At 43.5% G+C, this 12,231-nt stretch overlaps 1 protein-coding gene across 1 annotated transcript in view; it reads left to right on the forward strand.

The window, feature by feature from the left end:
• Positions 1–2,275: 2,275 nt before the first annotated feature.
• Positions 2,276–12,231, forward strand: part of ADAMTS12 (ADAM metallopeptidase with thrombospondin type 1 motif 12) — a 373,663-nt gene continuing 363,707 nt past the window's right edge. Inside the window, 1 exon segment of the mRNA XM_017870704.1 lies at positions 2,276–2,669. Within this exon segment, the coding sequence (XP_017726193.1) occupies positions 2,543–2,669 (127 nt within the window). The 5' untranslated portion in view covers positions 2,276–2,542.

Here is a 12,231-nt window from a genome sequence, read left to right on the forward strand (position 1 = left end):
TTTTGATGAAGAAGATATGAGATGTTGAATGTACTGGTTTAAGGAGGTGGATCAAAGGGTATGACTGGGCAGAAAAGGTGGTCAGCCCAGAGAGATGCTGATTATTAGAAAACCAAAGATGGGAGATCAAGGGACTAGAAGTTCCTACTAGGCTGAAGATCCAAAGTACTGGGTACAAAGGTTTGGAAGGACTGGCAGAATACATAGCGTTAGTGGGATTTTATAATTTTAATATTTCAGTCTTGGTTGACTTATGGATAATGGATATTCCTGGTTATGATCTTGAGACTAGATGGGAGAAGGAATAAGGGAAATGCCATTAGAGTTGAAGAGGCTAACCTGTGAAGCTAGAGTGTTCAATGTATCGTCCCTGATATTGGTGGAACTCAGCAGTTCTCCAGAGTTCTTCAGGTTTCTGCCTGAGAGACAAATCTCTTCTCTAGGACCTGGGAGCTAGGAGTGATCTTGCCCTTTGGACAAGATCTTGCTTGCTATTAAAAGGAACAGCAGGAGAAAAAAAGGTGGAAGAAGAAGAGAAACAGGAGGAGTACAAGGAGGAGAGAGAAACAAAGAAAGGGTGAAGGGAAGCAAAGAAGGGGAAGAGGAAGAAAGGAAAAGAAACAAAAAGAATTCTAGCCCAAAGTGGTTCTTCAATGCCCTTGCAAATGCAGATCATCATGCCTGTGTTATCTGAATATCTTTTAATTCCAGTTGTGATCCTGCTGCCTAATGCTCATGTAACAGAAAAAAGGCTCAGAGTAGTTCTTTGACTTGCTCGTGACGACAAAACATGTTCTGTTACATGCAAAGGGGATTTAAGGTTGCAGATGGAATTAAGGTTGCTAATCAGCTAATTAGGAGAGTATCCTGGATAACCAGGATATGTCTAATGTAATAGCAAGGGTCCTTATAAGTGGAAAAGGGAGGAAGAAGAGTGATGTGATGTGAGAAAGACTCAAAGGGCCATTGCTAGCTTTGATGGGGGAAGAGGGCCATGAGCTGAGGAATTCAGGCAGCCTCTAGAAGTTGGAAGAGGCAAGACAACAGATTCTCCCCTAGAGTCTTCAGAAATGAATGCAGCTGTGCTAACTCCTTGATTTTTTTTAGCCCAGTGAGACCAGTTTCAGATATCTGATTTCCAGAACTGTCACATAAGAAATCTGAGTTGTTTCAAGCCACTGAATGTATGGTAACTTGTAACAACAATAATAGGAAACTAGCATATACTTCTAAAAGTCTTGGTGCCCATGTGTTCCAGATCTGAGAGGACCACTTTGCTTTTGGGCCACTGAGTTTGCCTTGGCGGCTCTGTCCCTATGTAAGGTTGAGTAGGTTGGTATCCTAGACCTCTTGATTAACACGTGTGGTTGGCTGGCAGCCAGGGAAAACTCAATATTGGGGCCGAATTCTTCCTGAATGGAGTAAGGAGGCCTGCTTCAGCTCAGAGGTGAAAAATCTTGGCTGGATTAGCCCAGTAAATTCTCAAGACGCCTGGCAAGCGTCCTGGATTGTGGCATTCTCTCACCGATGTAAAAGCTTGAGCCTCTGAATGAATGGATGCCCCTCCAGGGTAGCCAGTTCAGGGAAACTGGGGAGATACCTTAACACCTTCCTGGGCTGACTGACTTCCTCCACTCTCCTGGTTTCCTTTTGAGTGAATGGAGATGGGCTAGGAAAGATGGGGTTCTAAAAGCAGAAAAGCCACATAGAGACCGGCAGACTCAGAGGGGCCCACAGGCATTTGCTGCAGTCACCTCATCGCACAGATGAGGGGGCTTGCCTGAGGTCACATTAGCAGATTAGCGCAGCCCATTTCCCTTTGTGTGACTTGGCAGAGAAAAATCGCCTATTGGTTTTCCAGTGGAAGAGAATCCCGGAGCGGTCCGAGTGGGTGAGGAGTCTTGATAGAGCGATGTTGGGAAAAGTTCAGGAACTTGGAGGAGAACAGTATGGGAGGGAGCAGCGCTGAGAGCGGAAGGATGAAGGGAGTGGGGCCCCCCTCTGCCCCAACTCTGTTCTCATCATTTTGAGCGTATATTTAAGCACGCTGGTCGGGGTGGCCTGGGGGCCTCTCGCTCGCAGCTTCCCAAGTGCCGCCCAGGGCGGCTCTCCCGGGTCTCCCCTATTTGGCCGGCTCGGCCAGCTGGGCCCGGCGCTCGGGGCGGGGCCGGAGGAGCGCGGGGGTGGGAGTCCCGGAGGAAGATGCACCAAGTGGGCTGCGAGGCCGCGGGGCATGCGGGAGGCGGAGGGGTGGGGACCGGGGTGGACTGCGCCCTCCCGCTCCGGCCCATTCCACACTCCACCGAAAGCGGACACTGTCAGCTGGATCACTCCCCTTTCAGGAGGAGGGAGGGGAAAAAGGTGTCTAGCCCCTTTCTGCTTAAAAAAGCACAGGGAGATCGCGGGCAGCTTTGCAGTCGCTGTCTTCTCGCGCCTGGACCATGCACCCCTGCATCTTCCTGCTGGGCCACAGGGGAGCACTTGATTTCTGGAGCTGAGGGCTAAAACTTTTCTGACTTTTCTTCTCCCCAACAACTGAATCATGCCATGTGCCCAGAGGAGCTGGCTTGCAAACCTTTCTGTGGTGGCCCAGCTCCTTAACTTTGGGGCGCTTTGCTATGGGAGACAGCCTCCGCCAGGCCCGGTTCGCTTCCCGGACAGGAGGCAAGGTTAGTGACTCTTCTTTATTTCTTTTTAAAACAGTGGTGGTGAGACATGCAGGAACTTTGTTGCTCCTTTTTCCCTTCCCCCACCCGGCAGAACTGAACTCTGCAAAGCCATTTGGCTGCGTTGTAAGGAAATCTGGGCTGGGAGCTCAGGAACCTAGGCTTTCTCAGAATTCAGTGCTTAAGGTGATGAGTCGTTCATTCTTACAGAAAGGTGAGTACCTTGCTCTCTCTTTTACAGGGATGACACTGCGGTCTTTGAAAGACCCAAGAGGTAGCTGGTAACTTTTTCTCTTTTGTCTCCTCTTTAAATGCTGTACTGTTTCGATCCCCTGTTTTTCAGACTCTAAACATGGAAAATTATCATTTTTTTAAGTGCCAACTGGCTACTGGCAGTCATTGCAGTGTTTCTAGTTAGTTTTAAACTTCTGGTCAGGAAAGGGGAAATGTGATTCTTCCCCCCTGCTGAGCAGGCTTGGCTGTGTTTTGGTTTCCTGGAAAGATTTAGGATTGTGTTTTTAAAAGAATAGTCCTTTTGGGGGAACTATACCTCCGTAAGGGCGCACTTTTTCCTGTCCTGTCTCACTGACCACAGCTGGCAGCTTCTCTTTCTGAATATCTGGACTCATGTTATTGTAGAAAGCACTGGAAGCGTTCTGATGGACAATTTGTTGTTGTTGTTATTCTTTTAAGCCTAACACTCAGCAGTTTATTGGACTTGGAAGGGTCAGAGGCACCTTCGTGTTTGGTGGGGGGTTCATTGTACCTCTGGGGGTAGACAGTCCTAGCAGCAGCAATGGCCCATGTGGCACTCAGTGTCATCCCATCCCACCACTGGCAATAGCCTTCCAGGGTGCAGGTACCAGTGTTGCTGTCCCTGCTGTACAGATGAGGATGCTGCAGCTTGGAGAGCTTATGAGGCCAGCTAATGTAGAGCAGGGTTTTGAGCCCAGGTAGTCTGACTCTTAGAATCATGCAGCACTGCCCTGTAGCAATAATAAGGATACACGCGCACACACACACGCATATGCACACACACGCATGCACATGCACACAGAGCACTGGGTTAGCATGCACTAAGTCCTGTGTTTGCTGACTGTGCTGAAGCTTTGGGAAGTGTCCTGCATAGTTTTCTGACATCCCTTTAATTCCCAAGGTCACTTGGTTGATAAACATCACCAGCCTGTCCTTGTTTAGGATTTCTGAGCAGGGTTTTCTGCCCATGTGGTAAAATTCAAATATTGCTGGACAACTCATCTGCTGTGGCTTCAAGACGTGTCAGAAGCAAGTCCCTCTCTTTGCTTTACTTGGAAAGCTGGAGCCAGCAAACACTGGGGTTAGATGTCAGTCAGCCAGCACTCACTTGTGTAAACGGTCCAGATACAATCTCCCACCCCCAAGTTTAAAATAGCAGGCCTTGTTGTTCTTTGAAAAACAGTTCCTTTGTGAAAGGTCTCCCTTCTGGGGCAGCACAAACAAAGCCTGCAAGCACTTCCCAGGGCATTTGGAGATGATTTCGTTCAAAGACACACATTCTCCTGGGTTGATTTTCAGCTCTGCTTGCTCCACATGTTCATTGTAAGGGAATTCAGCGTGGTGTGAAGCAGACACCACTGGGCCATGGGCCATGGTTTTTGCTCTCTGAAAAGTGAGATATGATTATTTTCCCTAGTCACCTCTATCTAGAACTATGTGCTGAGAGTATCCACTGTTCAAAAAAACCTATAACGTGCTCCAAGCTTATTGGTAATCTATATTTATTTAGGTTTAAAAATAATTTCAGTTTTTTTTTTTTGAGACTGGGTCTCGCTTTCTCTCTCAGGCTGGAGTGTGGTGGTACGATCTCAGCTCACTGCAGCCTCTGCCTCCCGGGTTCAAGTGATTCTTCTGTCTCAGTCTCCTGAGTAGCTGGGATTACAGATGTGTGTCACTATGCCCGGCTAATTTTTGTATTTTTAGTACAGACAAGGTTTCACCATGTTGGCCAGGCTGTCTCCAACTCCTGACCTCAGGTGATCTGCCCACCTTGGCCGCTTAAAGTGCTGGGGTTACAGGTGTGAGCTACTGCACCCAGCCAATAATTTCAGTTTTTAAAAGCATTTCACCAACCACTATCAATTTCCTAGTGGATTTACAAATAATCCACATTTGGTGCAAAGGAGAAATTTCTTTTTTTTTTTTTTTTTTTTTATTACACTTTAAGTTCTAGGGTACATGTGCACAACGTGCAGGTTTGTTACATATGTATACATGTGCCATGTTGGTGTGCTGCACCCATTAACTCGTCATTTACATTAGATATATCCCCTAATGCTATCCCTCTCCCCTCCCCCTACCCCATGACAGGCCCCAGTGTGTGATGTTCCCCTTCCTGTGTCCAAGTGTTCTCATTGTTCAGTTCCCACCTATGAGTGAGAACATAATTGTGTTTGGTTTTCTGTTCTTGCAATAGTTTGCTGAGAATGGTGGTTTCCAGCTTTCATCCATGCTCCCTCCAAAAGGACATGAACTGCATCCTTTTTTATGCGCCTGCATAGTCATTCCATGGTGCTATAATTGCCACATTTTCTTAATCCAGTCTGCTCACTGATGGACGTTTGGTGGTTCAAGTCTTTGCTATTGTGAATAGTGCCCGCAGTAAACATGTGTGCATGTTTCTTTACGCAGCATGATTTTATAATCCTTTGGTATTATACCCAGTAATTGATGGCTGGGTCAAATGGTATTTCTAGGGTTCTACGATCTTGAGGAATCGCCACACTTCTTCCACAATGTTGAACTAGTTTACAGTCCCACCAACAGCGCTAAAAGTGTTCCTATTTCTCCACCATCCTCTCCAGCCACCTGGTTGTTTCCTACTTTTTAATGATCACCTTTCAACTGGTGTGAGGGATGGTACTCTCATTGTGGGGGGGGGGGCTTTTGATTTGCATTTCTCTGATGGCTAGTGCATGATGAGGGCATTTTTCATGTGTCTGTTGGCTGCATAAATGTCTTCTTTTGAGAAGTTTCCATTCATATCTCAGAGGAGAAATTTCCAAGCAGACTTATACTTAGAATTAAGAAGGAGAGTCAGAAAGAAGGAGGAAGGGATGGATGAGGGCAAACCAATAGAGAATGAAATTCTAAGGCTATCTGGGATTAGGATGGCCTGGGTTTTCCCTCCAAATGACCTACCTACATCCTCACAAATAACCAATTTCCTTAGACTTCCATTTCCACTTTGATAGCATTTTTGAATGCACTCAAATCCTGAACGTTTAAACTTACAAATTACTTCGGAGATCATCTCACCCATTTTTATTTTTGAAATATTTAATTTATTTTGTTATGGAGATGAGGTCTAGCTATGTTGTCCAGACTGATCTTGAACTCCTGGCCTTAAGCAATCCTCCCACTTTAGCCTCCCCAAAATGCTGCAATTACAGGAATGAGCCACCATGCCTGGCCCCCTTTTTACTTTTATGGATAAGGAATGGGAGGTCTAGGGCATCAGTTAGTCAGCATATACGATTGAGCACCTAATAAATGCCCCTTCACGAGGAGGGTAAAGGGAATTGCACAGGGTTCCATGGTTGGAGATTGAGTCTCTAGATTCAGACACTACATAACTTTTTAGGTTCCTTCTAGTTCTCAGAGTTGGGCTAAATCAGGATTTTAGTCGTTGGAAGGAGTATGGAGATAAATCCAGTCCTTTCTGGGACTAGAAACATAGAAACAGGCTATTTGACTAATTGCCCAGTATTTTTTCCACATTGCTCAGTTGTGATATAGGAATGTGCTGTGACTTACACAGGATTTCTTGGTTCACAACCAAGTATCAGAACAACAGGAAATATTAATCTCGCACACAACATACTGCCTCTCTTCTACAGCCAATCATATCCCCTTTGGGTTGTTTATCCCTATGCTGTTTACAAAGCGCCAGTCTGTTCCATGACCTCTTTTGCTCCTGACATCTCTGTGAAATCAACAGGACAGGCACTTTATTCCATATTAGAGATGAGCTTTAGGCTTGTGCAAGAAACAGAGGGAATGTTGCAGTGTTTTCAGATAAAAGTTTTAATTATTTATGTATTCTATTTTTTAAAAATTGTGTAAGGAGGAAAGGATTTCAGCTGTTTTCTTAATGTAAGAAGAGAGTTCACAGATTTGATATATTGTGTTGATTATAATAATCTATATAGTTAGCACATTAGTTATCATAGAGTTGATGAGCAAATCCAACCTTCTGTGGCATACTTTACAATTTTGAGGAGACCAACACAGTTCTTCACAACATTCCAACATGTGTAAATTCCTATAATAAAAATAGTGTTGCAAGGTTACAGTTATTTTCCATGGAAGATAATTATGAAAAAAACCTCTACTATAGAAATTTCATAATCTTTTTTTAGAAAGGGATCTTAGAAATTCAATTCTTTCTAAGATAGAAATAAATATAAAGAATAAGTACAGATAATGCTCGCTTTGGAAGCACATATACTAACATTGTACCGATACAGAGATTAGTGTGGCCACTGCTCAAGGATGACATGCAAATCTGTGAAGCGTTGCATTAAAAAGAAAAAAGAATAGGCCGGACGTGGTGGCTCATGCCTATAATCCCAGCATTTTGGGAGGCCAAGGCGGGTGCATCACCTGAGGTCAGGAGTTTGAGACCAGCCTGGTCAACACAGTGAAACCCTGTCTCTACTAAAAATACAAAAATCGGCCAGGTGTGGCGGTGCACGCCTGTAGTCCCAACTACTTGGGAGACCGAGGCAGGAAAATCTCTTTAACCCTGGAGGCAGAGGTTGTAGTGGGCTGCCGAGATCATGCCAGCCTGGGCAACAGAGCAGGACTCTGTCTGAAAAAAAAAAAATACTATAGATTTAGCCTAAACTGTACAAAGCTAGTAAATACTCTTACCTCTGTTCTTTCTAAGCTGAGGGTAAAAGATGCCTTGTTTTGTATTTTAAAAAGCGCTTGTGCCAACAGCCTTTACTCAAGAGCTTCTCATGAAGTACCATTGAAACTTGTGGACTGAGGCTTCCAGTATAATTTTAAACAAGGCAAATCAAAGTATTAGGAGCTTATAATGTATTGCTACACACCCTTGTATAGATTGTGATGTAATTTTCGTGTATCTCAGCCTCTGGCCCTCCCAACCCCACACCTTATGGATAACCCGCCTTGACATCTGTGCTGGGTAACAGACCCTGGTGATGCACGCAGTGAGGGCAGAGCTTAGGAGTGTGTGCTCTGAGATCAGATTGCCCAGGAACAAATCCTCATCCCTCATTGTTGTCACTTTACAGAGATGGAAGTAGAGCCCCAGATGAGGGATACAGTTAATAATGCTTACCCACAGAATTGTGAGGATTAGATAAGACCAAGCTGGCATACTCTTAATGTAGTACTTGACCATAGAAATGATAAAAATTAGGAGCTATTATTATTTCTTGACACCTATTTCTCCATTGCTATCATATCTCCTCTGAGTTCGGCTTTCATTGGCCAAGGTTATAGCTAACAAACCTGCAAAACTAATCTTAGCCTATGGAGAGGAGGCTAAGGTGAGTGTGGGCTTCTCTCCTATCTCTGCTTGGAGGTTATTCATGTCTATGTCCACAGTGATCCCTGGTAGCCAAGTTTCTACCTTTAAAACCAACAGTGCTAGTGTTTAACTAATGAATGTTATTTGTCAAGCACAATTTTAAATCTTTTAAATATATTAATGCATTGGAGCCTCACTCCCAGCCTAGGAGGTAGATGCTATTATTATGCCCATTGTATAGCTGAGGTAGCTGAGCTTGGGTCACCAACACAAACCACACTTTGTAAGTGACCCCTGATTTCCATCCACACCTATGGGCTGCCATGGTTTAGCTGCCTCCTATGTAATCAGATCAGGAGGGAAAACCGATCTTATCCCCTATCACTTTGCCCGACAAAGAGGCAATTACTATGTCCATTGATTGCTAAGAAAATGGAGGCGTAAAGAAGTGAAGCGCTTCTTGTCTGGTCAGATCACCATCCCTAGGAGCAGTGTTATTACCTCTAACCCTGCTACGCTCTCTGCCAAGAGCAGCTGCTTTTCTTTATTTACTAATGAAGTGTGGTGGTTAGAGCACGGTTTTGAAATAGGAGGCACAGCATTTCAATCCAAGGAATGTTATATAATGTGGCATAGTGACTTCCTACACGCAGTTTCCTTAATTGTGAAATGGGGATAACAACTGAATCTCTATCACAGGGTTGTTGTGAGTATTGAATGAGGAAAGACTTATGGTACCTGGCTCACAGCAAGTGCTTATGAAACACTATAATTATTATCGTATTATTCTATAGCCAATGTAGATTGGCTCTCTTAAAAAGTCATTAGATCAAAAGCAACTGGGTCAAAATTTATAAATGTGTTTGCTCTTTTATTTATTGGGCAATAGGTGCTAGGGCATAGGCAAACTTTCATCTTTCATTTTATACTTTCAAAAATCATATTTAAATTTGTGAGATGTATCTTCAGAGGCAGTTTCTATCAAGAATATTTTAAGTCAGAAAATTTGTGAGAAAAAATGTTGTTTTCTGGATAAATTGAGATAACTCCTAGATTAAGTTTGCTTCCGCCACACTCTTCCCATTGCAGTTCTTCTAACTCAGATCTGGGATTATTGCTTCTCTCTGCTGGATGGCCTTGATGGCAGAATACCAAGCCTGCCATTTAAGCCTGCCTCTACCCTGGTCTGCTTTTTCTCACGCCCTTGTCTCCTGCTAACACTCCTGTGGATCTGTCGCTCCAAACTTATTTTGCTTTCCTATTGCCTGAGAAGACCTCGAGCTCTACTCTAGCTGCCCCGTCCCCATCTCCAGCAGTCTCAGTCAAGGGATGCATCTTCCAAGGTGAATTCTTCTCTCAGGATGTAGCCAGCTGTAATGGGTACCATCAGCAGGGCATCGGGAGTGACCAGTGTCAGACAGCCTTGTGTCATGGGGCACAGGCATGCCTCACTTATCTTGTCTACTGGATATTCTATATGGTTCTCTCATAAGCCAGCATAGCACTCCCCCATTCAATCCTTCTCACCTATTTATTTTTAACTGGGAAAAGCAACACAGGAACTACAAATTTTGAAAGGAAAACCACACCCCAAATCTCATCATCATAAAAATGTTCACTCTTACCCATTATTTCAAATGCTTTATTCATATGCATATATATTAATATGTCTCACAGTTGCAATTATAGTAGAGATGCAATTATACATTTATTGCCCCTTTATTATATCCTGTTGTTTCCATATTTCTGTAAAATTGTCACAATTATTTTGATATATCAACTTACATAAAATTTAGAGTAATTTTAATAATGTAAGATTGATTTAGAATCACACTTGTGGGTTTCTGTTTCATGACAACCTAAATTTTATTATAGTTGTTTTCTAAGTATAGCAAATAAGATATTTTCAATTCTTTTCAGAGTTTTCAACAGGTTATAGCTCATTTGACTTGGAAGAGTATAACATTTTGTTCAGAATTCATTTTTTAAAATGTGGTTGCTTTTCATTCGTGCTCCCCTTAAATCAGTCAATCTGGCTTTTTGAAAAAATAATCTGCTAGAAAAGATGCTTATTTTCTGTTTTGATAGAGATGCAGAGACTTGCATGTGTAACAGGGTATTCAAATGGGACTCCCTCTTTTGTCTCAGTTCCTGCCCAGACCTTAAGTCTGAGAAGAAAAAAAAAGATTAATTTTCTACACATACTTAAAGAGAAATTTCAGACCATGTGTGTGGGACTTGCAGGGGGATGGTGTGATTCGAATTCCTTCACTCTCCTAGTATGCGCGTGAGGAGAGGCTTAAAGGCCAGTGGAGAGATTTCAGAGAGAGAATTCCTTCAGGAGAGGTGAGAATGCTAGGGCATTCATTCCCCCTACTGTGCCCCAACTCAAGGCAAGTGAAGGGACAGCTGGAGATCTTGAGGGTTTGCTATGGGCTTGGGGAGCATGGTCACTAGCATTTTAGCCTTAAAATACCGATAGGCAAAAGACTGCCTGGAATGACATTTGGTGACAGAGCTGACCAAGAGCACGGCCAGGAGTGGCCTGATTTTCATGACGTGGGGTGGGGGTGAAGGGGATGGCAGGGATCATGGTTGCTTCTTGTGAGCCAGATTTGGACCTCATGAAAGGCAACAAGATGTGGATCATCTTGAAAAGATGCCAAAGAGGATGCCCTGCAGGGGTGATGTGGTTTCAGAAAAGGGGTAGAAGATAGGGAGGCAGTGGGTGGCCAGTCGGAGGAGGAATTATCCACACTGAGGGACCTGAAGGGAGCAGAGGTTTCCCAGTGGCCACAGAGCTTCTCTTAATAGAAGGCGCCAGTCAGCCTGTGGACACTGGCTACATACAGGGCACCATTGCTAGATGATACTGTTGCTATATACCCAGCTGAATAAGATATTTTCTGCCCCTAACTCCCTTCCCTGTTCGAGCCCTGGAGGAGCCAGAAGCATCACTGTGAGTAGCAGAGGAGAAGAGCAGCCAGAGGGAAATACTATAAGAGCATCCGCCTCACCCACCCACAGTTTCTCTCTTTGGTAGGTCTAGACTTGAAAGGTCCTCCAATACTAGATTGGAGCAGACATTTCTTAGGGAGCGAGTGGGCAGGAGAGAGGACTGAGTCAGTTATACACTTCAGTTCATGGCACACTAGTGTCATGAATTTGCGAAAAAGCTTTTTTTCATATATATATTTGTGCATTTCTGTTCCCACTCCCTACTCTAATTCTTCCCCATGGAAAACCATTTTAATGGGTTCCGTATGTATTTCTTGTTCCAATGTGTTCTGGAAAACTTTGTATTATTGTTTTCATGTGTGTGTATTTTCCGTGAATGTAAATAGCTCTGCGTTAGCTTGTTTTATTTCTTGTTTTTCATGGAGCATTGCTGTGAAGATTTGCCCATGTTGCCGTGTGGTCTGTTGTGCCTAGCTGCTGCAGTCGGAAATAATGGGGCCGGGCTTTTTATGCCTAAAAATGGAGACCATTTGCTAGTGCCTGATAGTGAAAACTCTGTGTTCTGCCCCATATTTAATCCAAGGCAGACAAGAATGATTCCACAAAGGGTTTGGAGGTAGTTGCCTGGAAGAAAAAAAAAAAAAAAAAAAAAGCTCTTTTATAATTGTAGCCCATCAAGTCCAGTTATTTTAATTAACCAGCTGCGATAGTGTTTACTGATACATCAACACATAAGAACTGAGCACCTGTGATGTGTAAGATTCTGGCAGTTTTGGGGATAAATTGTATAATAAAAGGCAATATAAAATAAAGTCATTCTGGGAGGTACAGAAAGTAAGGGCATGAGGGTTCAGGGAAAGGTGAGAGAAGTTTAGCCAGGGACACTAGGAGAATAAAGAGGAAGGATTTGAGTTGAGACTTGAATGCTTAAACAGGATTTTGATAGAATGCAAAATACATTCTAGTTGGAGAAGTTATATGAGCAAAGTAAAGCAAGTTACAAAGTGCAAAACTACAACTGAGAAGTGACAAGTAGAATTTTTTTTTTTTTTTTTTTTTTTTTTTTTT

Source organism: Rhinopithecus bieti, unplaced genomic scaffold (assembly GCF_001698545.2).
Source record: "Rhinopithecus bieti isolate Rb0 unplaced genomic scaffold, ASM169854v2 scaffold_5613, whole genome shotgun sequence".
NCBI lineage: Eukaryota > Metazoa > Chordata > Mammalia > Primates > Cercopithecidae > Rhinopithecus > Rhinopithecus bieti.